Source organism: Triturus cristatus, chromosome 5_2 (genome assembly GCF_964204655.1).
Source record: "Triturus cristatus chromosome 5_2, aTriCri1.1, whole genome shotgun sequence".
Taxonomy (NCBI): Eukaryota; Metazoa; Chordata; class Amphibia; order Caudata; family Salamandridae; genus Triturus; species Triturus cristatus.
The window spans coordinates 266265931-266287146 of NC_140588.1; the positions used below are offsets into that span (position 1 = coordinate 266265931).

Consider the following 21216-nt stretch of genomic DNA (forward strand, 5'->3'; position numbering starts at 1 on the left):
ATTGATAACTCCGGTTATATGCCTTGTATTGGTTTCATTTTGGTGTCTATATTTATATACAAATGAGCTCTATGTTTATAAACTGGTGTTGGATTTCTATTGAGTTGTGTCAATTCCTTAGCGTCAATGTTGGTGCTCTGAAATGCTTAACAATTGTTCTTCTAAGTAAGCCATACTGCTTTTTGCCTATCTACCAGGACTGAGCTACGGATTACTAGTGCAAATCCTAGGTCCACTTTTGGGTATTGTGTTAATATTACATGGTCAGGCTCGCCAGCCATACCACATAATATTTTCACCTTGCTACATTTGGTTACACAACTGAGTCCAGGATCGTTGTGCCAAGCTGACTCTGGTACACAGTGAGTACTTTTGCGGATGGTCGCTGGCTGTGAGCCTGAGCAGCAAGTTACTGGCTACTGGCGTCAGTCACTGAAATGACTTAACTGTCATCCGGACGTGACTGCTGTTGACCACTTGAGTTATTGACTTGGGAAAGAAAATGTGTGCCAGAGGGGCAGGGCGATTCCAACCTCTGTCGAGCGCATAATCAATTAGAAAGAGAGATGGCTATTTTATGCCACTATCCGCTTCTGACGTTAGCATGAAGGGTGTGCGGCTTTATCATAAGGGTGCACACTGTACATGAGGAATTCCCTCCTTTTGTAATACCAGACTTAAGTGGCTATGAACTGATGGGAGTTTGGTTGACGCCACGTACACATAGCACGAACTGTTGTGAGCGCAAGGAGTGTGCGCTGAGCATGAGAGTTCAGCACCGTTGGCATTCCTTGTTCACTGGGGGTGCGCGTTGAGCATGAGAATTTGCCACATAAGTGGCAACGAACTGATGTGAGCATGATGTACACCATGCACAAGCATCCATGAACTGTTGTGAGGGATGCATGCCCACCACCATTAACTCACCTCACTAGCAGCACAATAAGGAAAATTTACCACCCAAGAAATTGAATTAGGGTCTCACTCCAGTAGGACCGCTCACCTTCCTTAAGTCTGCCTTTCTGGGTGCAAGCAGCATCCTTGTTCTTGTGGGGTTCTGCTGGAGCTCGGTGGGAGGAGTATCTGTGAGGAGTTTTGGGAAGATTTTCTGTGATACGCCTCCTGCTGCCCAGTGGATGCTGTGTAACGTCCTGGGCCTGCAGGTGTACTTGTCTCATTGATTCTGGGCTTCATAGTCTTTTCCTGTCTAAACAGAGTCAACACCACCTGGAGGCAGTTGAGGAACACCACACTGATGTTGGCAGTGATAAAAGAGAACAGAAACACAGTGTGTGAATACATTTTGCTTTGCCATATGCTACGAGACCTAAGCCCCACTTTGCTTGTGAGGGTAGAGAGGTTGGAGAAAGTGGGGTGGGGATATTTTATGTGACATCAGAAAGAAGAAATGACTATTAAGTGTGTTACTCCTCCCCTATTCCTTTTAATGCCCTCTGGGTAACCGCCAATGAAGTGGAATAAATGGAAACAAATCTTTCAAAATGAATCCAGAGATTGTGGGCCATATTTGGATTTAGAGCGGAAGATAGCAATACTACAACATTGGTTTGAAGCAGAGGGACAAGAAATCCTAGAGCATCTGCCTGTTCTGAGTGCTGATGAATCCAGGGGGTTACATGTATATAAAATAAGCAGAAAGAAATTAGATAATCATTTCCCTCCTAGTATCACTACAATCATGGAGCGTCATAATTTCGAGAAGTGCTCACAAAAGGAAGGAGAAACAGTAGAGGAATTTGTGTTTGAGTTGCGTAAACTGGCAGCCTCATGTAAGTTTGAAGCAACAAATGATGAACGCAACAGGGACCAATTTTTATTGAATTGTAAAATTGAAAGTATACAGGAGGAACTTTGGCTAAAAGTTGATCCTCCCTTGGGAGATCTGTTGATTGTTGCAAAACTATTAGAGCACACGATGAGATGTGTGAAAGAAATCAAACAAGACACCAATAGTAAGTAAAATGTACAAATAGTTGGAGAAATGAAAAAAAGAAGAACAAATATTTGAGGGTACTCCTATGACAAAGGACAGGTGGAGTGGCAGTAACTTCAAAGGGCAATGCTACAGATATTGGAGGGTTGTCCACATGGCGAACAATAAGAAATGTCCAGCAATGACAGCCATATGTAATAAGTGTGGGAAGAGAGGACATTGTATGGCGTCCTGTAGAAGTAGCTCTGGTAGCAACAAACACGAGAAACAAGGTGCATCTGAGGTGTGCGAAGAAATTGTACTACAGATAACTGATGGAGAGTCTAGCAACCCAAAGATGTGGTAAGGACAGAAGACCTCGATGTCAAGGTCATATTTGATTCATGCATGCTCTAGACTAACAATAATTTTATAGGAGGTATTTAATAAACTATCAAGAAACAGATGAAGCTACACAAAATGGACATACACCCGGGAGAGTATGGTGGTCAGCCAATAAAGATGATACGATACTTTGTAGGAAAGATTGAGTATAAAAACAGATATGCAGTATGAAAAGTTTATGTTTCATGTAAGGGAGATCACATTTTAGGATGCCCAGCACAAAAAGACAAAGGAGTTTATCTGCATCCCAATGCTGAACCTCCAATACTGATTCAGAATGTTAACAAGGATGCAGAGGTGAGATCTGATTTTGAGAAATAATATTTTGAAGTATACACAGAAAAGTTAGGATGCCTCAAACAATATGTGCACAAGATAAAATTGAAAGATAAGGCAGTTCCAGTGTTAGCTAAAGTACATAGTCTGTGTAGTCCTCCTTTGAGTGTACAGAACATAGTGAGAGAAGAGCTAGAAAAAATGTGCAAGCTGGATGTAATAGAACCTGTGGAAGAAACTGAATGATTAGCACCCATTGTAGTGGCAAGAAAAGCAGACAGCAAGATTCGCCTGTGTGTTGACCTTAGGGCCATCAACAAAGAGGTAGTTGATGGTAATTGCGGTGTCAGTCTTGGTCATTCAGAGAGCCATGTCTAATATATTGTCTGGAATCCCGGGGTTGTTCTGTTATCAGGACGATGTGCTGATATTTGGGAACTCTCAGGCACAACATAATGAAAGTCATAATTAGACAAGTTATTGACAGATTCAAAGAGTATGGCTTTACAGTAAGGAAAGACAAGTGTAAACTTCAGTGTACTGAAATAAAATATTTTGGCCTTAAATTCACTTCTGAAGGGGTACAACCAAAAGCCTATCTGGTTAACACCATAATGAAAATAGTGGTACCCAAAACCAAAGATGAACTGAAATCTATTTTGAAGATTATAGAATTTTATAGTAAATTTATCAACAACTTTGTCAGTCGAATGCTCATAATATTGCACCAGACTTGAAAGCATTTGTTCCAGGAAAAAAGATTATCATTACAACAGATGCCAGTTCAAAAGCCCTAGGGGTAGTACTTCTACACGAATGTGGAAAAGGTGATGAAACCATTGCATTTACCTCAAGAGCACTTGGGCAATCAGAGGTCAACTATTCTGTAATTGAAAAAGAAGCACTGGCAGTGTACTGGGTGCTAAACAAATGTAAGAACTTTATCTGGGGGACTGTGTTCAAGTTAAGAATAGACAACAAACCACTTAAGAAGGCATTTATAAAAAAGGGGCTGGAGGCAATTTCCAATAGCCTTAATATATGGGTCATTAATCTCCAAGAGTACACATTTGACGTAGAATATATCCTTGGTACACATAACTTTGCAGCAGATTGCTTGTCTGGACTGGTTGATGACACAGAAAAGGAAGAGAAAGTCCATGACAACCAAAGTGAGAATATAGAATTGGCCAAAGAAAATGTTTATGTGATCACCATAGGGGTGGTTAAGGAGGAAAATTGGGAAAAGGAGTTAGAAACAGATCCCATTCTAAGTAAAGTATGAGATTTGTTAATCCTGGTGGGGGATAGTGTAGAAAAGAAAGAAGAGTGGCTGAGGCCATATTGGAAGCTCAGAGAAGAATTATTAGAAGTAGATGGATGCCTTTTCAGAGGCACAAAATTGATACCTTCTGAAGCCCTCAGGAGTAAACTGATTGACATAGCACCGGAAGGCATCTGAGATCACCAAAACCAAGCAAAGGTTGAGGTTAGACTTTTGGTGGCCAGGGATAGATGTACTGGTTGAGAGATAGCTGAAGAATTGCATAGCCTGTTCCACCAGTGATAAGGTATCACAACTGCACACTCCACTCATGCAGTGTCACACCCTACCTGAAGGTCTCTGGGTGGATGTAACAATGGACATCAATGGGCCACTGACAGGATAAAGGAGTTCCCCATAGAGTCTAGTTTAATTCGACTTATATTCAAGTTGGTCAGAAATCATATTTGTCTCTGACATCAGCTTGACCTCAGTTATAAACTTCCTGGTAGGGGAAAGGGAGTACCCAGCACCATTTTAACTGACAATGGTGTTCAGCTTTGCTCCTGAAAAATGAAGGAATTTGTGCAATGTAATTGAATAACACATAAACCTGGTGTTCTTTATCACCTAGAAGCCAATGGGGCAGGAGAAGGATTTAACAAAACACTTTTTAAGAGGGCATTCAGCTGGCAAGATCAAATGGGTTGAGCTGGAAAGATGAGGCGTTGTGGCAAATAAGGGCTTATCGTTTAATTCCTCATCAGTCAATAGAACTGAAAATCCTGAAAAAATAAATGTTAAAAACAATTGTGTGCACTCTACAATTGTGTGCACTACACCTGTGCTTGGCCAAACCATGCCACTCATAGCCTTCAGCAGGTGAGAAGGGTGAAGCTGTCCATTGTGGGTCGAGCGTAGAAGTCAATATCCTGTACCCAACCTCTGCCCGAAGGCTATGTGCATCCTGGCTTGGCCACCCATGTCATGTTGAGCAGTTGGCCTAGTCTACAAGCAAGCCATGGGACCAACATTTCTGCCCACGCCCATAGGCCCTGTGAAGCATGAGTTGGACACTCACAACAAGCAGGGTGTAGGGCCTGGCTAGTGCACAAGAAAACACAGTTTTTTAAATCTAGGATTCAAAGATGTGTGTAGCATGTTTTTACCTATCTGCTTTCGTTATTTTCCTTCCATTGTCTGTCAATACTCTTCTTGCTCTGGCAAACTAATGTATGGTGACCTATCTTTATTCTGAAAAATTAATAAAACGTATAAAAAGCTTGGGGTTAACATACCATACATTTGATTTAAAAAATAGATTTGGTTTTAAACTTGAACCTCATTGATTAACAATGTGCAATAATCTACTGTTAAAAATTAACAGTTTTAGTTTAACATTTCTAAACACAAATTTAATAGGAGATTTGCAAGTATTTGTACTACCAAAAGGATAAATGATAAAAATACACAATTATTTGTAGATGTACGTGAATAAAGTAAGATGCCCAATATTTCAACAAAGTGTATAAACATATATGTTTTAAAACATTTCATTAAGGAAAGGGTTTCTTTTCTTTTCGACTCAGTGTGCTATTTCAAAGAGGTTTCCATAAGGGCTTTAAATTTCTCAATATCACAGCCATTCATTACAAATGCTTTGTTCTTCTTCTTGAGGTCGTCAATCAGATCCAGCACCATCATTCCGCGTGCATATTTTCCTGAAAGCTCCACAGTTACAGCACATTTGATGTGGGATGTGACTGTGGTCGCATCAATGGCGGCTGCCATGGCGTATGAATCACATGACACAAAACCACTCCCACCAACAATAACCTTCTCCTCCTTTTCACTTGTCCTTGTGTACTGTAGACTGTGACCATAGATCTTCTTTATAAAGTTTGCTTTTTCTGTCCCCATGTTGACCCACTTGTCATACCATTCCTGAAAACATAAATACAAATGTAGCATTTGGTATGATGTGTGTGGTTTGTAATCTACTACCCACAGATCGTCAATACATTTTCGGTTCTAGTGTATGTTTGTCAGGACATAACATAAAATTTGGCAACTTTGTAAATTCACAATTGAGTTTGTTTTATGAGTTTGAGGACCTCATGGTGATATACATAATTAACATGAAGGTACATAAGAAGTTTGGAGGATGAATGGTGCTGAAATATGGTTGTTGACAAATGACACAGAGTGACAGCAATGCACCTTGGGAAACGAGGAAATATTACAAATGATGTCGTATTTTTTTGAAGATACAGAGTTTACCTGGGCCAATGGCTAATTCTGTTGATCATATAGCAACTAACATTCATAAATAGATGACAGCGATGAGTGTTTGGTGTGTGGATTGATGCCCAGACTTAAGGTTGAGTCTGTTACAAGCTTTTTTAAATTCTCAGTAGTATCCATAGCAATCAACGTAGGTCTTTCCATGATTGGAAGGGTTTCTCACACTTGGGGGCATATTTATGAGTTAAAAGCGAAGCACGGAGCAACGCCAAATTGGCAGCGTTGAGCTCCGATATTTTCAAAACACAGGTATGCAACGTATTCACAAGAATATGGTGGACTCCTGTGTTTTCCTTTGTGCAGATGCTAGCGCCAACACAGGCACCCTTGCAGCATAGTGCAAGGGTGCCTGCGTTACAGGGAATGATTGTTTATGTGCAGGAAGATATCCCTTCCTGCACGTAAACAATGACTAATAGCAATTTGTTACTTCTATGTGTGCTTTCTACAGCACACATAAAAATAGCAAATCGTTATTATTTAATGATTGCTTATGTGCAGGAAGAAACACCTTCCTGTGCATAAACAATCATTAATGGCATTTTGCTCTTTCCATGTGTGCTGCAGAATGCAGCATACATAGAAAAAGCACAAATGAGGAAAGAAAATATTTCTACTCGTTTTGCTATTCTAACACCTGCTCTTGCATGGCGTTAGTTTTTGGCGCTGCCTCAGATTTACACTTCCTTGCAAATATGGAGCAGAATCGAAAGAAATGGGTGTTGTGCTGGAACACCCACAGCAACACCCATTGCACGCCCCTTTCACGCTAAGTCGTGTGTAAAGTGGCCTTATTTTCAAGGCGGCATTGAGTCACAACAAACAGGCTTAATGCCACTTTGTAAATATGGAGAAGGGCATATCGCCACCAGAACGTAACTAAAAGTGACGTTCTGTTGGCGATATTCCCTTGTAAATATGCCACTTGGTCTGGCTAATGAGATAGGTAATGTTGAGCTAGGGAAAGACAGATCCATCTTGTAGTACCAGGGTTTACTGTGATAGTCACACAATACAGACATGGGATGAGAGAGAAGGAGCAGCCAAATATATTGATCCTTACACCTAAAGAGAGAAGATTTGTTGGTATATTTCATCATATGAATGGATGAATTTGCCCTAAGAAAGGAAGTCTATTGGAAGGGCCCAAGTAGTTTAAAGGACTGAAAGCAGGGTGGGAATCACTTTTTTATTAACCAGAGAGCTAACCAAGGAATATGTAGACTGATAGCAGTGCTTACTTCGAGGTGGTGGGTTCCATTGCACCGGCGCTTATGACAGAATGCCACATAGTTGCCCTGTTTGCTTAATATAGAGATGAGTACAACAATAGTTAGTTCTTAATTTGATAGACCTTAAAATGGCTGTCACCTGCCTTCCCAAACAGAACAGATGGAGCAAAAGAAGGGGGGACTGGCAGGTTCAAGCTAAGACCAGAAGGTGTGAAGAAGTTAATAGCAACAAAGAAGTAAGGATATAAAATGTGACTGAACTCTGAACATATCAAAATACTGGGGACTCATGGGTGATGGCTGGGACTGTTTGTCTTGAGTCCATGGCCTTCTGACACTCTTTAGATCCTTGTGTTCTAACACACCGGTATGTGGAATACTGATTCTCATTAGATGTTTCACATATTGTGAATTCAAGGATCCTTAGAAAAACTGAATTTGATTGGTCAAATTATCAAAACACCTTGACTGCTGCTGAACTATAGTGTATGAAAGACGAAAGATATCTCCTCAAACACAACATCTTGTAATGATACGAGAAGAAAAAGGGAAGTTTGGTTATTGTTAGGCTATTTCCCTGGCCTCCGCAGTCCACTAACTATGGCTCCAGGTAACAGGCCTGCAACGAAAAACTGGCCACCTAAGTCTCCTTGAAACTACAGGTAGACAAGGACAAACAGTGAGATCCTTGCTTAAGAGAAGAGATGTAGAAGAAGTTGAGGTACACACAACAGGCCTGATTCATAAAGGCAAACTTAGACGTTTGGTCTAAATTTAGACCAAGCGTCTACGTTTACAACTTTGAGAGTTCACAAGGGCATTTACGAGTACTATCTTTATGTCAGTACAGAGATAAAGATAATACTCGTAAATGCCCTTTGTGAATTCCCAAAGTCGCAAACTTAGGGCCTCATTTACGAGGCACTAGTGATACTTTTGTGCCACCGGAGCATCACTTTTTTGACACTCCGGTGGTGCAAAGTCCCGTACCATATTTACAAGGCCATGCAAAGCCACTTCATGTGGGTTGCGTGGGCTTATAAATATGTGCCGTTTCACGCAGAACACTGCGTGAAAGGGCCGTTCCATGGGTGTTGCTGTGGGTATTCCCACGAAACACCCATGGAATTTGAAGCATTCCCAGATTTACGAGGAATTATAAAACTGGGAATGCGTCAGATTCTAACTCCAACTCAGGGGTGGCGTTACGTAGGTACAACGAGGAGAAATATCCTTATTTGTACTCATGTGTTCCTCTTTCTTCTACGTGTGCTGCACTCTGCAGCACACATAGAAGCAGGCACCCTTGGAACATGACGCAAGGGTGCCTGCGTTGGCGCTAGGCTGCTTTATTAGTGCCGGCACAGGGGTCAGGACAGGAATCTACCATATTCTTGTAAATACAGAGCATTCCTGCACTTTTAGAATGATGCAGCGCGGCGCTGAAAAATTGCTTGCAGTGCTGCACCATTCTTTTGTAATTGAGGCCCTTAGACGTTTGGTCTACGTTTAGACCAAACATCCAAGTTTAGCTTTGTGAATCAGCCCCAACTTAACTATCTAAGTTACATTGAAGAATGGAGTGCCCTACCAGAGTGCTGCAAACACAATTTTAGAATGCTTCAAAATATATAAATATTTTTGCAATACAAAATGGCAATCAAATAATAATAGGCCTATAGAATAAAATACACACTAACAAATATGTTGCAAGGCAATGCACACGTAAAATCAGTTACCCTTGCTTATCAACGCTATATAGTGTACTTAATTGTCAAAGGACTGCATGTAATGGAACAATCCTGAAAGCAAAGACACAAAAAGTACCAGTGTAGTAAAGATAACTTTAGAAATGTTAAACCAAGTTAGAAGCTTAGAATTGTTAAACCAAGTTTGCGAACATGAGTGTTAGCTGACCAAGTACACTACGCTGTTAAATAGAGGATTTCAAGCCTCGCACCGAAGCCAATGGTCCTTGATAAAAAAAGACCCTTTGTAAGAATAGGGAGAAGTGGTATCCTACCTGAGGATACCAGAGTACTTGAGAGGGAGATGTCCCACCTGGGAATACTGGAGTAGGAGGTAAATGGGATAATTAACCCACAGCAAATATGCAATTGCTTAAGGAATTTGACCCAGTAAAAGCAAGAAAGCATGGCTATTCTCAACTTCATGGGGAATATCTCAAAATTGAACAGTACTATTTCTGCCTAGAATTGTTGATTACTTCTGTGAAGTTTGTACCCTGCCAGCACAATGCTACTCACAACTGGGCACAAAGCAAGAAAGCTTTAACTTGTTGTGATCCTTTTGTTTGTGAATACCTTAAAACAAGCAGAAACATAGCAAACACTATGGCAAAAGATTACATAGTATATCTACAGCCCGCAATGCAAAGGGTTAGTGCATCAGAGTTCTGATAAGTGCACTACGGAGTCCAGAGGGGTAAACCTACATACTCAGTTAGGGGTGAATTGTGTCGATCTCCTAAAATGGGGGTAAGGCATTTGCATGGATGTATAATCGGTTTATTGGCCTACAACAGTATGTGTGTTGCTCTCTCGTATGGTGTTGTATGGTGGCAGGTTTTTCCAAACATGCAATGTTTGCTGTGCTGTCCTATGATGTTGGTTATGAGGCTATTTGGTGGTGAGTTTGTTAGCCTATAAAGATGTTAGGTGTATTTGTGAGATGGGTGACTGGATGAATAATATGATGTTGTTTTTGTCGACATATGAGGGTGGGTGTGTTGGCAGATGATGTTGGTTTTTGTTTAATATCTGTTTATTGAGCTACACCAAATAGAAAACAATGCTTGTTGCAAATCTCAAAAGGAAGGGGTAAGGAGGAACTATATGATAATCAGAAAAAGTGTATCCCATACAGAAAAATACAGATATTGAATATGGAGACCAATAAAGGCGATTTGGACGGGCAGCAGTACCCCTGAAGTCGGGCCAAGGCAGCAGTCCTGGACAGAAAAGTCATGTACCGGGGCGATAAGTCCCTTGTACAGCCCCATGGGGCGTAAATGGAGCCCAAAGTAGCATACAAATAATAAACAGTCCCAGAGGAGTCCTTGTTATACAGCGGGGAGCAAACCAATACAAAGCAGCAACCATGGGAAACAAAACAGGGCTCCCACTGCAGCGATTTTATAGCAATCAACATGTGAAGTTATACTGAACAACAAGAGAGGAGAGAGAAAAAAAATGAAAAATTTCCAGAAGAAAAGACAAAGAAAGAAGAAGAGGAATCAAGGGATAGAGGAAGTCAGAAAGAACAAGGAAAGGAAAGGGAGAGAGGAGGAGGAGTGGATGGGAAGGCCAGCAGCAAATTCCAGATTGGAGCACCGGAGCCCTCCAGGCTCAATGCGGGCATCCCGCAGGCGGCGTCATCTACTCCAGGGAGTCCGGTTGTCCACCTCTAGAGTAAGGATCCACAGGACTATCAAACAATTGCAAGGCCCTCAATCTAGGAGGCATTAGGAGTGAGTGTTCCATTTTAGTAAGGTGATGCACTAAGGGGCGCCAGATGCGGTCAAAGCGGGTGTCAGCGTGGGCAAGACGGGCTGTAAGCAACTCAAGGGTAAGGACATCCCATAGGCAGAGGAACCATGCAGCAATGGACGGGGGCGCTTCCAGCAGGAGGCAATGGTCTGACGCGCTGCTCCCAGTAAGTGTAGGATAAGATGCCAGTGGGCCAAGGTCATGGCTCGCAGCGTACTGGGCCGAATGCCTAATAGCACAAGGGATGGGGCAGAAGGGACTGGGGAAACTACAACGTCTTTAATATGGTTGAGTACCTCCTTCCAGAATATCGTGAGTTCCAAGCAAGACCACCAGATATGCAGAAAATCCCACCGGAGCAGCCTGACACCTCCAACAGAGCAGGGAGGAGTTTGGGAACATCTGGTGAAGACGAACTGGGGTATAGTACCACCGGGTCATTAATTTATAGGCAGAATCATGCTGCGGGATACTATGATATGTCTTAGGAATGTTCTTCCATAAGCGATCCCAGCCTTCCGGAGAGACGTCAGTGGTTAAATCAGCATCCCAGCGAGTCTGGTAGCCATGCCTCGGTAAATACCCAGAATGCTGAAGACCCAAGTAAGTCTTAGAGATGAGGCCTTTAGATTCGTCAAAGCGACAAACCAGGGTTTCAAAGGGAGTATTCATGGGGCGTAGAGCCAATGACGTACTTGATAGTACTGTAGACGTTCCTTGTCTGACAGACAAAAAAACTGTTTACACTGATCAAATGACTGAAGGGTGGAGACATGAAAGAAATCCTGGAGGACTCGGCGACCCTCTACAGTCCAGGCTTCGAAAAAGCAAGGCTGGAGCACAGGCGGAAAGGCTGGATTGCGTGTAAATAGTGTATTAGGAGAGGGGAAAGTTGTGAGGCCACGAGAGAGTGCCAATCCATCCCACACCTCCGAGACCGTTCTCGTCAGTGTCGCCAAGTAAGCACTTTGTGGGCGTGCAGAACGTGGGAACCAAGCGAGATCCCAGAGTGGTCTACAAGGCACTGCCCGGTCCATGTGAAACCAGGGCCTGATTCACAGAACTAACTTAAGACAAAATCCTAAACTTACTACCATTTCGGTATTCACAGAAGGCACTTACTCATTTTGGTATTTACAGAAGGCACTTAATCATTTCGGTATTCACAGAAGTTAGAAATCCTAACTTTAGGACTCCTAAATGCCTTCTGTGAATACCGAATGTCTTTAAAGTTAGGATTTTTCTCAGTTTAGGAGTAGTAAAGTTAGGACTCCTAACTTCAGGACTCCTAAATGCCTTCTGTGAATACCGAATGTCTTTAAAGTTAGGATTTTTCTCAGTTTAGGAGTAGTAAAGTTAGGACTCCTAACTTCAGGACTCCTAAATGCCTTCTGTGAATACAGAAAGTCTTAAAGTTAGGATTTTTCTCAGTTTAGGAGTAGTAAAGTTAGGAGTCCTAACTTTACTACTCCTAAACTGAGAAAAATCCTAACTTTAAGCCTTTCGGTATTCACAGAAGGCATTTAGGAGTCCTAAAGTTAGGAGTCCTAACTTTACTACTCCTAAACTGAGAAAAATCCTAACTTTAAGACTTTCGGTATTCACAGAAGGCATTTAGGAGTCCTAAAGTTAGGAGTCCTAACTTTACTACTCCTAAACTGAGAAAAATCCTAACTTTAAGACTTTTGACATTCACAGAAGGCATTTAGGAGTCCTAAAGTTAGGACTCCTAACTTCTGTGAATAGCGAAATGAGTAAGTGCCATCTATGAATACCAAAATAGGTAAGTGCCTTCTGTGAATACCAAAATGGTAGTAAGTTTAGGATTTTGTCTTAAGTTAGTTCTGTGAATCGTGCCCCCAGTGTTTTTCACTTTCAGGGACAATCCATTCGGAAATAAAGCGGAGGTGGCAGGCCCAATAATATTCCATCAGATTAGGACAGGCAAGTCACCCCGCGATCTGGGAAGCAAGAGTATCTTGTGAGAGAAGTGGGGGCGTGATTTCCCCCATATGAATTTGGTAAATTCATGCTGCAAGGCCTGGATATCCACGTGCGGGTTGGAGGTGGGGAGTGACTGAAACAAATAGAGGATTTTAGGGATAAGGGACAGCTTAACAGCATGAAGGCGGCCCAACCAGGCCAAGGGAATCGCCTCCCATCGTCTCATCTCGTCGCGAACAGAGTTGCGAAAACAAGGCCAATTCGAGGAGGTCCAGGACGCAATTGTAGGGGTTAAGTCAAGGCCCAAGTACCGTATGGACTCATCAGTCCACTGCATAGGGAGAAGGCATCGGAGGCGCTGGACTTCCAATGCTGGAAGCGTAAGGTTGAGGGCGTGGGATTTCTCCAGATGAATACGGTAGCCCGAAGTCGCTTCAAAGGAGGCTAAGAGGGTAGCCACCGCAGGCAAGGAGAACGATGGAGAGTACAAGGATAGCAACAGGTAATCAGTGAAGAGGGAGGCCTTGTGTTCAGTACCACCCATATGGATGCCCTGGATATCACAGTGGCAGCAGATGGCGATGGCCAGGGGTTCGACCACAAGCGCAAAAAGAAGGGGGGAAGCGGGCACCCCTGCCACGTGCCCCGATGAATAGATATACAGGCAGTGGTAGAGCCATTAAAGCGTATACGGTTGGTGGGTTTATCATAGGGGGCCATCAATTTGGATATAAAGCCCGGTCCCAAGCCAATCTTCAGAAAGACCGCCAGCAAGAAGCCCCAGTCCACGCGATCGAACGCCTTCTCGGCATCGAGGGAGACCAAGCAGGCGGAGATAGCTCTAATGCGCGCTTTTTAGACTAGCTGGGCAATATGTCGGATGTTATCAGCTCCCTGACGGTGCCGAATAAAGCCCACCTGATCGGGGTCAATAAGTCCCGGGAGATGAAGTTCCAGTCTGTTCGCTAGGATTTTCGCAAAAAGTTTAGCATCAGTGTTTAACAGAGCAATGGGGCGAAAGGAAGCTGCCAGAGTCGGATCTTTCACAGTTTTAGGGATCAGGACAATCTCAGCCTCCTCCATCGTATGTGTAAGACCCGTAGTAGCCGTAAAGCCATTAAAAAGATGGAGCAGGTGTTCCCGTAGTTGAGGATAGTAAACTCGATAAAAAGAAAGCGGAAGGCCGTCAGGCCCCAGCGTCTTTCCCGTCGGGAGTTGCTTCAAGGCTTTATCAAGCTCATCATAGGAGATAGGTTTGTCAAGCAACCCTTTAAAATAAGGGTCAATCGGGTCCCAGGGGCAGATGTCCAGAAACTTCTCAATCGCCTCCGGGGATCCGGGAGCCTGAGCGTGAAGCTCCTTATAGAAGGCCATGAGAGTATTGCCCTTGTCTGTCTCTGAGGTGGCCCAAGAGCCATCAGGGCCTCTAAGCCTGTGAATGTGAGCGTGAGCAGTCTGGGCTTGTAAACGCAGAGCCAGGCACGCCCGACCTTGTCACCCCGACATAGAATTTCTGTTTAAGGTTGACAAGCAGTCGTTTAATCTTGTTAGTGCGTTGAAGGAGGAGTTGGCCACGCAGGGCTGTTATACGCCGTTTATTAGCAAGGGATGGAGAGGCATGATCTACTCGTTCCAGATATTTAATATCGCGAGAGAGGGCATCTTCGACCAAACGGGCCTCGGGGGTCCATGAATAGATATAGAGGTGATAACCCCACAAATAGTAGCCTTAAAGGCATCCCATCGAACATCCTCAGGCATATCGTCAAGGGTGTTAGTCGCAAAAAAAGATTCAATCTCCTTGCGAATATCCGCCACATCAACCAGGTCGCGGATGGTTTGAAGAGGAATACGCCATCACGGTAGGGGATCGTGTTGAAGTGCGGGGAGTTGTAGAGTAAGCAAGACATGCGCATAATCAGAAATAGAGATGTCTGAGATGACTGCTGTGCAGAGATCCCGCACCAGGGGGAGCGAAAGAAAAAAGTGATCGATCCCCAAATATGAACGGTGGACATGGGAATAGAAGGAATAATCTCTGGAGTCCGGGTGTAGGTACCTCCATGTGTCGACCAAGCCGAGGTCCGTAATGGCATTTTTCAAGTGCGCCGACATCGCCCACGAAACCTGATGCGCCTGAGCCGTACGATCCCATTCGGGGTCCCAAACTAGATTAAAGTCGCCTCCCAGAACAATAGGAGTAGAGACCGCATGCAGTAACATCCCAAATTGCTTCCGCAGATAGGCGTCCTGCTTCTGATTGGGGGCATACATATTAACAAAAGTACAGGAGCTACGGCCCCAAACCATATCAACCTTTAAGGATCTCCCCTCGTTGTCAGCAATGCATTGGGAGGAGTTCGCCCGCCAGCCGGACTTAAAGAAAAGTGCCACCCCTTCAGTCTTGGTTTGAGAACTTGCCCAATATTGGATAGGGTATTTGCGATGAGGCATGAGGTGGGTTTCAGAGGAAAGCAGATGGGTCTCCGGAAGAAAAATCCCATCAGGGTCGTGTTGGGATAAATAGCACCAGACTTGGCGGCGTTTTGGAGGTGAGTTGAGGCCCTTGACGTTAAGGGAAAGGAAAGTGACAGTATGGGTCATCATGTAGAAGAGAGGGCGTAGCGCACCTGAGAGACAGCAACCAGCAGGAAGAGGCAGTATTGGGAGCCAACTCGGGGGAAACTTGGGCGCGTGGCGGGATCCTTAGCAGGCAGGGAAAGGCAGCTCTGAGAGCCGGCTAGGAGGAGGCATAGAAAAGGAGGAAAGATGGAACCCACTCTCAAAAAGGCCAACCGCCCTGCCAAGTCCACATAGGTGACAGGATGACAGAGAGGCAGGGGTAGTCGCAGCACCCACTGAGCGAGCAAGGGAATAAGGACCCAACCATTCCGGTTCACCAGCTGACCAGCACCCCCACCAACCAAACCTGATGATGCCGACAAAAGAGCAAACCCGCCACATCTGACAGGGACAGAGGGAGAGGAGGGAAAGGAAAACCCAATGAAAGAAAAAAAAGGCAAGACAGAGAGAACACACAGGCCAACGGGGCCTCAATATTGCAGAGTCTAGACAGGGCAATCCAGAAACCCGAAGGCGGATCATCCCATAGAAGTCACTCCCTGATGGGACTCCAACAAGGGGGGTGGTGGACAGACATGAGGCCTAGAGCCTCCATCGGCAGCATCCCGTGCAGGTCTGAGAGGAAGGCACACTGAGGGTCAGTCTCTGAGTCCCAGCGAAGGGGCCCTACTCGAATGGGCCAGGTCAAAGGCAAAGCCGAGAGCATCCAAGCATCAGAAAGGATTAATTCGTAAGAAAAGGAGAAGCGCTCAGGGACCGCACCTGGTTAATGGCTTCCTGTTTATCCTGTGCAGAGTCAAGAACGAGGTGGAAGCACAGTGGACCACTCCAGACGTAGGGAGCCCCCAGGGCGAGTACCGGAGGGTGGAGGATCATCGCCGTCAGAGTCAAGAGGAAGATGAAGAAGGCGCTGCGCCTCCTGCAGGGAGCGGACATTCCGACGTCGGCCCTCCCAAGAAAAGAGTAAGGCGAAGGGGTTGCCCCATTGGTATTTGATTCCAAGGTCTCTCAGCTTATCGGTCGCTGGTTTGAAGCTCTTCCTACGGCGGAGAGTAGAAGGTGCGAGGTCCTGAAAGATCTGGACTGAGAGGTCATTGTACATGAACGTTTGCACTCCCTGCACTTTGCGGAGAATGGCTTCCTTGTCAGCGTAGAAGTGGACCCACGTAATGATGTTGGGTACCAAGTGAGGACGATTGCGAGGGGCAGGCAACCGGTGGGCCCTGTCCAGCATAGGCGGAGAGATGCCCTCTCCCTCTCGGATGGCATGAAGAAGATCTGCAGTGTACGCGAGGATATCATACCCTTCCGTTCTCAATGGCACGTCTCTAATGCAGAAGTTGTTCCGCCTACTGCGGTTCTCCAGGTCTTCCTGCTTTAGCTGAAGGGTGATATTCTGGTCCTCGAGCTCAGCTACCTTTTTCCATAGGCCATCAATGTCCTCTGTCCGAGTGTCCATCATGCGCTCCAGGCCGTCCACCCTATCCCCAAGGTCAGACACCTCTCTGCGCATGTCCTGTAACCCAGTTTTGAAGTCCTGACAAAGGGATCCAATCTCAGTCTTAATCTCTTGTAGGAACGCTGCCATATATGCCTGAGTAATAGGCACTCCAGAGGCCGACACCCCAGACGGCAGCAGGGAAGAGGCAGGGTCATCTTGCGTGTGTGGGAGCGATTTGGACCATAGGGAGGTCACCGGGTTTTCCCGGAGGCCACAGCATCAGGTTCCTTAGCCCCTCTATGCTTGGGAGGCATGGCTGTGATATGCAGGGGCAGTGCAGAGGCTGCCTTGGGGGTGCACCCACCACCGGATCGAAGAGTGTGTAGGCAATGCCCCGCGGAAGGGCAAGCAGGCCAGAGGGAATGTGAACAATTCAAGCTCCAATGTGTCAGGCGCTAGCACGGGCCCACAGCTCCCAATCATGCAGGTTTGAGTCCAGAAAGTCCAGACAGGGGCAACGGCGATGCAGGGGCAACCACCAAAGAGCACCAGTCCAGGGCACCCCCCTATAGCAGGCCGTGGACCTCAGAAAGGCATCAGGGCCAAATAGGGCGAGGTGGGCCAGCAAGACGCACCTGCAAGCTGGGAGGATGGAGGCAGACCAACGCTGGGTCCAACGCTGTCCCGCTCTACGCTCCAGGAGTCTCCAGTAGTTACAGGCAGCCACGAAGGGTCATAGCGGGGCCCCAGACACCCACAGCGTCAAGGCGGCCAGAGAATGCGAGGAGCGCCACAGGCGGGGCCCCAGAAGGTCGATCCGCGTGGCTAAGGGCTGGGCAGCAGCAGGAGCACCAACAGCAGAGTCAGGGATGCAAGGGCTGCACAGGGAGGCAGAAAAGCGGCGGGGCCGGGAGGCACACCAGGAGCCCCTCACGGCACTCGCACCTGCAGCAATGCCACCCCCGCCCCAGTACCTCCGGTCTCCTCGCGGCTCCGCTGTATCCTCTGTCGGGAAAAGCAGCCCACAGGATCCGCAGGGCTCAGCAGGCCTCAGGAGGCACCCCGGTCTCCACTCAAACTCGGCAGCAATCTGCAGCAGCGACGGCCACCAGCGGATCTAGAGGCGAAGTCCGGGCTTCACAGCGGCTCCGTCATCCCCAGGGGGCAAGTCCTGCACCTCAGTGCCTCTGAGGAGGGCGATCGCCGGCCGGGCCTCCGGCGGTCGAAGATGGCCGGTATCAGGGCCCACAGGCTGTGGTCAAAGCAGAGAGTAGTTGCAGTGGACAGCCCCAGGGCTCATAGGGGTCACCAGCGCTGGAGGAGGGCAGCAGAGACCGAGTAACGGCCAAAAGCGGGAAGCGCCAGAGCAGAGACTCGATGGAAGACGCCTCACTCCATGCGCGTCCAAGCCACGCCCCTCATGAAGTTTGGTTTTGTAGACCTTTGTGTAGAAGTGTGAAGGTAGGTGTGCTCCCACTGTCCTGTTGTCTTTCTATCTGCTACCCTGTCTGTCTTCTTCAGCCCCTGTGGCTCCTCAGCTCCTGTCTCCCTACCTTACATTCTATGTGCACCCATCTACCTTCCATGCGGTTCTCGTCCCTGCTGTTCTTTTGTGTGCCTCAAGTGTCAGTCCTGCATCAGCTGTTTGATGTTTCAGCCTCTGTGTGTCCCTTACCCAATCACTGCTGCCCTTCGGCATGCCTGTAGCAAATTCACCTCTTCTTTGTGGTCACCTTGGAATTTTCACTTTTTTCTGGACCTTATTTTGGTGGTTTTAGAACTCTTTATGCTGTGAACCTGTCATCCAGTGCTACAGTGTGTGTACTCTGCCCCTAAAAAAGCACTGTCAAATTGGCTTTACCCAACTGGCATATTTAAATCTCCAGTAAGGCCATTGAGAAATCTTGCAGGAATTGCACCAGCAGTGCAGAAGTTAAATGCCATATGTGGGCTGCTGTGCGTATTTACACTAGGTAGCATCCTTAGGCTCTTGGTGAGCTGAAATTTAAAGGCCTGAAGTAGCACATGGCTGAGCAAACTGTCTTTGCCTCATAGGAAAAAAATATTTGTATACATTAGATAAGTCACCCATATAGTGGGCCTTGTATGTCCACAGGTTTTGGTACTTAACATTCAAAAATATGACACACTACATTGGGTATAATATTCCCACACAATAGTCAATTGTCCAAAAGCTGCTTTCTCTCTGTAGTTAAAGCTATACTTTACAGGAAAACGCCTACCTATAAATAAAATATTAGTGTATATTCCACCTAGAAAAATGCTAAAGCAATTATCCAGAGTTCTTTTCACTTCTTTTTAAAAAATGTAACCCAGTTGTGAAAATAGACTTTTAGAAAGTGTACATTGTGCTGCCTGACTCTCACCCTTACTCCAGAGGATCAAAACATATTTCTCACTGATGTCAATGGCTTTGTCTCTGGGCCCAGTAAAGCAAGGGTGTTGTCAACAACTGGTCATGTAACAGAAAAAAATAGCAGAACAAACAACAGCCTAAATATGTCTTCTTTTGACTTGATGATGCTATACCAGACTGGTAGGAACTTTTCCTATCCATTTCCAGAGACCCCCCAGACTTTCTGCTTCCAACCCCAGTAGAAGGAGGAACCAGTATTGACCCTCACAGAGGGGAGGGCCCTTCATCTAAATAGGGCAGTAGCTACTGAAAGGGCCAGAGCAGCGTTAGGTTGAGGTGGGGTGGAGACATCTTGGTATAGGGCACATGGGATGGTTTGTCCACTGTATAAGACTGGCACCTCAGCATCACTTCCTCAGAACATTTCTGGACTTGTGGAGAAAACATCTGGAAGGAAATGGATTGTCTCTGAAAGTTGGAATAAAGAAGACCCACAAACTCATTGCTCCTACTGGCACCCAGGGACTGGAACACTCTCTTAGAGTTAAGTTGTTGACCGCCTGTTTGCCTAAGCCATGGACAGAAAAAGTAAAAGTACTCCTGACTTCAAGAGGACCCAGCTACCCAATGAGGACCAGACCCTGCAGGAGTCCCTAGCTGAGTAAAATCTGGTACCTATAATCCTGCCCTGAGGACCTCAAGACTACAGAAATCACCAAGAGGAACTTTAGTTGCAGTTGTAGAAAAGTGGGACTTAGTTATGATAGAGCATAGATGTTAACTCTCATCTATTTGCAACTATTTTACACAGAAATGGTTTGTGACGCTATTTTGTACGGTAATGACAAATGTGTACTAAGCTCCATTTATCAAGAAACACACACCAATAACGTTTGATTTAGATATTGTATCATAAAAGCAATCAGAATGATAGAAGTAGTTTTCTGATAACACCTAGCAGTCAGTAAGTAGATGTGAAATCTGACAACTTAATGGCATGTATTCTTATGCTTAGGAAAATGTGATAAATAAACAATAACACAGAAAATTTCTATGTGAGAATAAAATTGCTTCATGTGTTAGAAAACGGATAATAATAGTAGACTGTTTAGGGTGAGTACTGACATTGACACGAAAAGTAGAATTTACACAAGGTTATGTTATGATTTGCACTTCGTAAAGTTCATTTCTGATGTGCTTTTAAATCTTGTATGCTGTAATAACATATAAAGTGCCAAAGAAACTTACTAAATTATAAGTGATGTGATAGTGAATATTAAAAAAATTATAAGCACCCTATACTTAGATTAATTAATTGCAATTCATATTGAAGTGATTGTAATACGCCTAATTGGAGAATTAATGTACTATTCCATGTAATGTGAGATTAATATTTTAGCCCAAATTCATTGTGCATGAGCTATATTACACCAAGGCATCAAACTTTGCTTCCTTTGTTAGTATGAAGTTATGAACTGAATAGTCTGAAGTCTATGGGAACCTTTTGTAAAGTTAACACTTGTGTTCAAACACTCAATCGCCTTCTTTGACGTTGTAACTTACTTGACTTAGACTTGCAACAAAAGTGTTACTTCCTAGAGCTAAAGTGTGAAAATGGACAGACAAGGAATGAGAGCATGAAATCGTCGACTTTCTAAATGTATGAACCAAACTACAGTGACTATAAGGAAATGGAGAGTAATGGATTACTTAATTCTTCCGGATCTGTATACTCTTGCCTCCTACATCTCATCCTACCATGGGCAACCAATGAGACAGAGTGGTCTGAAAGATTTGATGATGTCAAGGGGTGTAAACCCAGAATTGATGGAGTATAATTGCCTATATTCTGAACTAAGGGGCGTCACCCATTTTACCCATCGTGAGGTACAGAGACTGTCGACTGGAACTTCCAGGAACAATGCAAAATGTGGCAAAATATTGCGAT

At 45.0% G+C, this 21216-nt stretch overlaps 1 protein-coding gene across 1 annotated transcript in view; it reads right to left on the bottom strand.

The window, feature by feature from the left end:
- Positions 1-4609: 4609 nt before the first annotated feature.
- The window catches only part of LOC146822854 (uncharacterized), a 180785-nt gene continuing 164178 nt past the window's right edge, over positions 4610-21216 (bottom strand). The window contains exon 6 of the mRNA XM_085607027.1: positions 4610-5822. Within this exon, the coding sequence (XP_085463153.1) occupies positions 5472-5822 (351 nt within the window). The 3' untranslated portion in view covers positions 4610-5471. The remainder of the gene's footprint in view (positions 5823-21216) is intronic.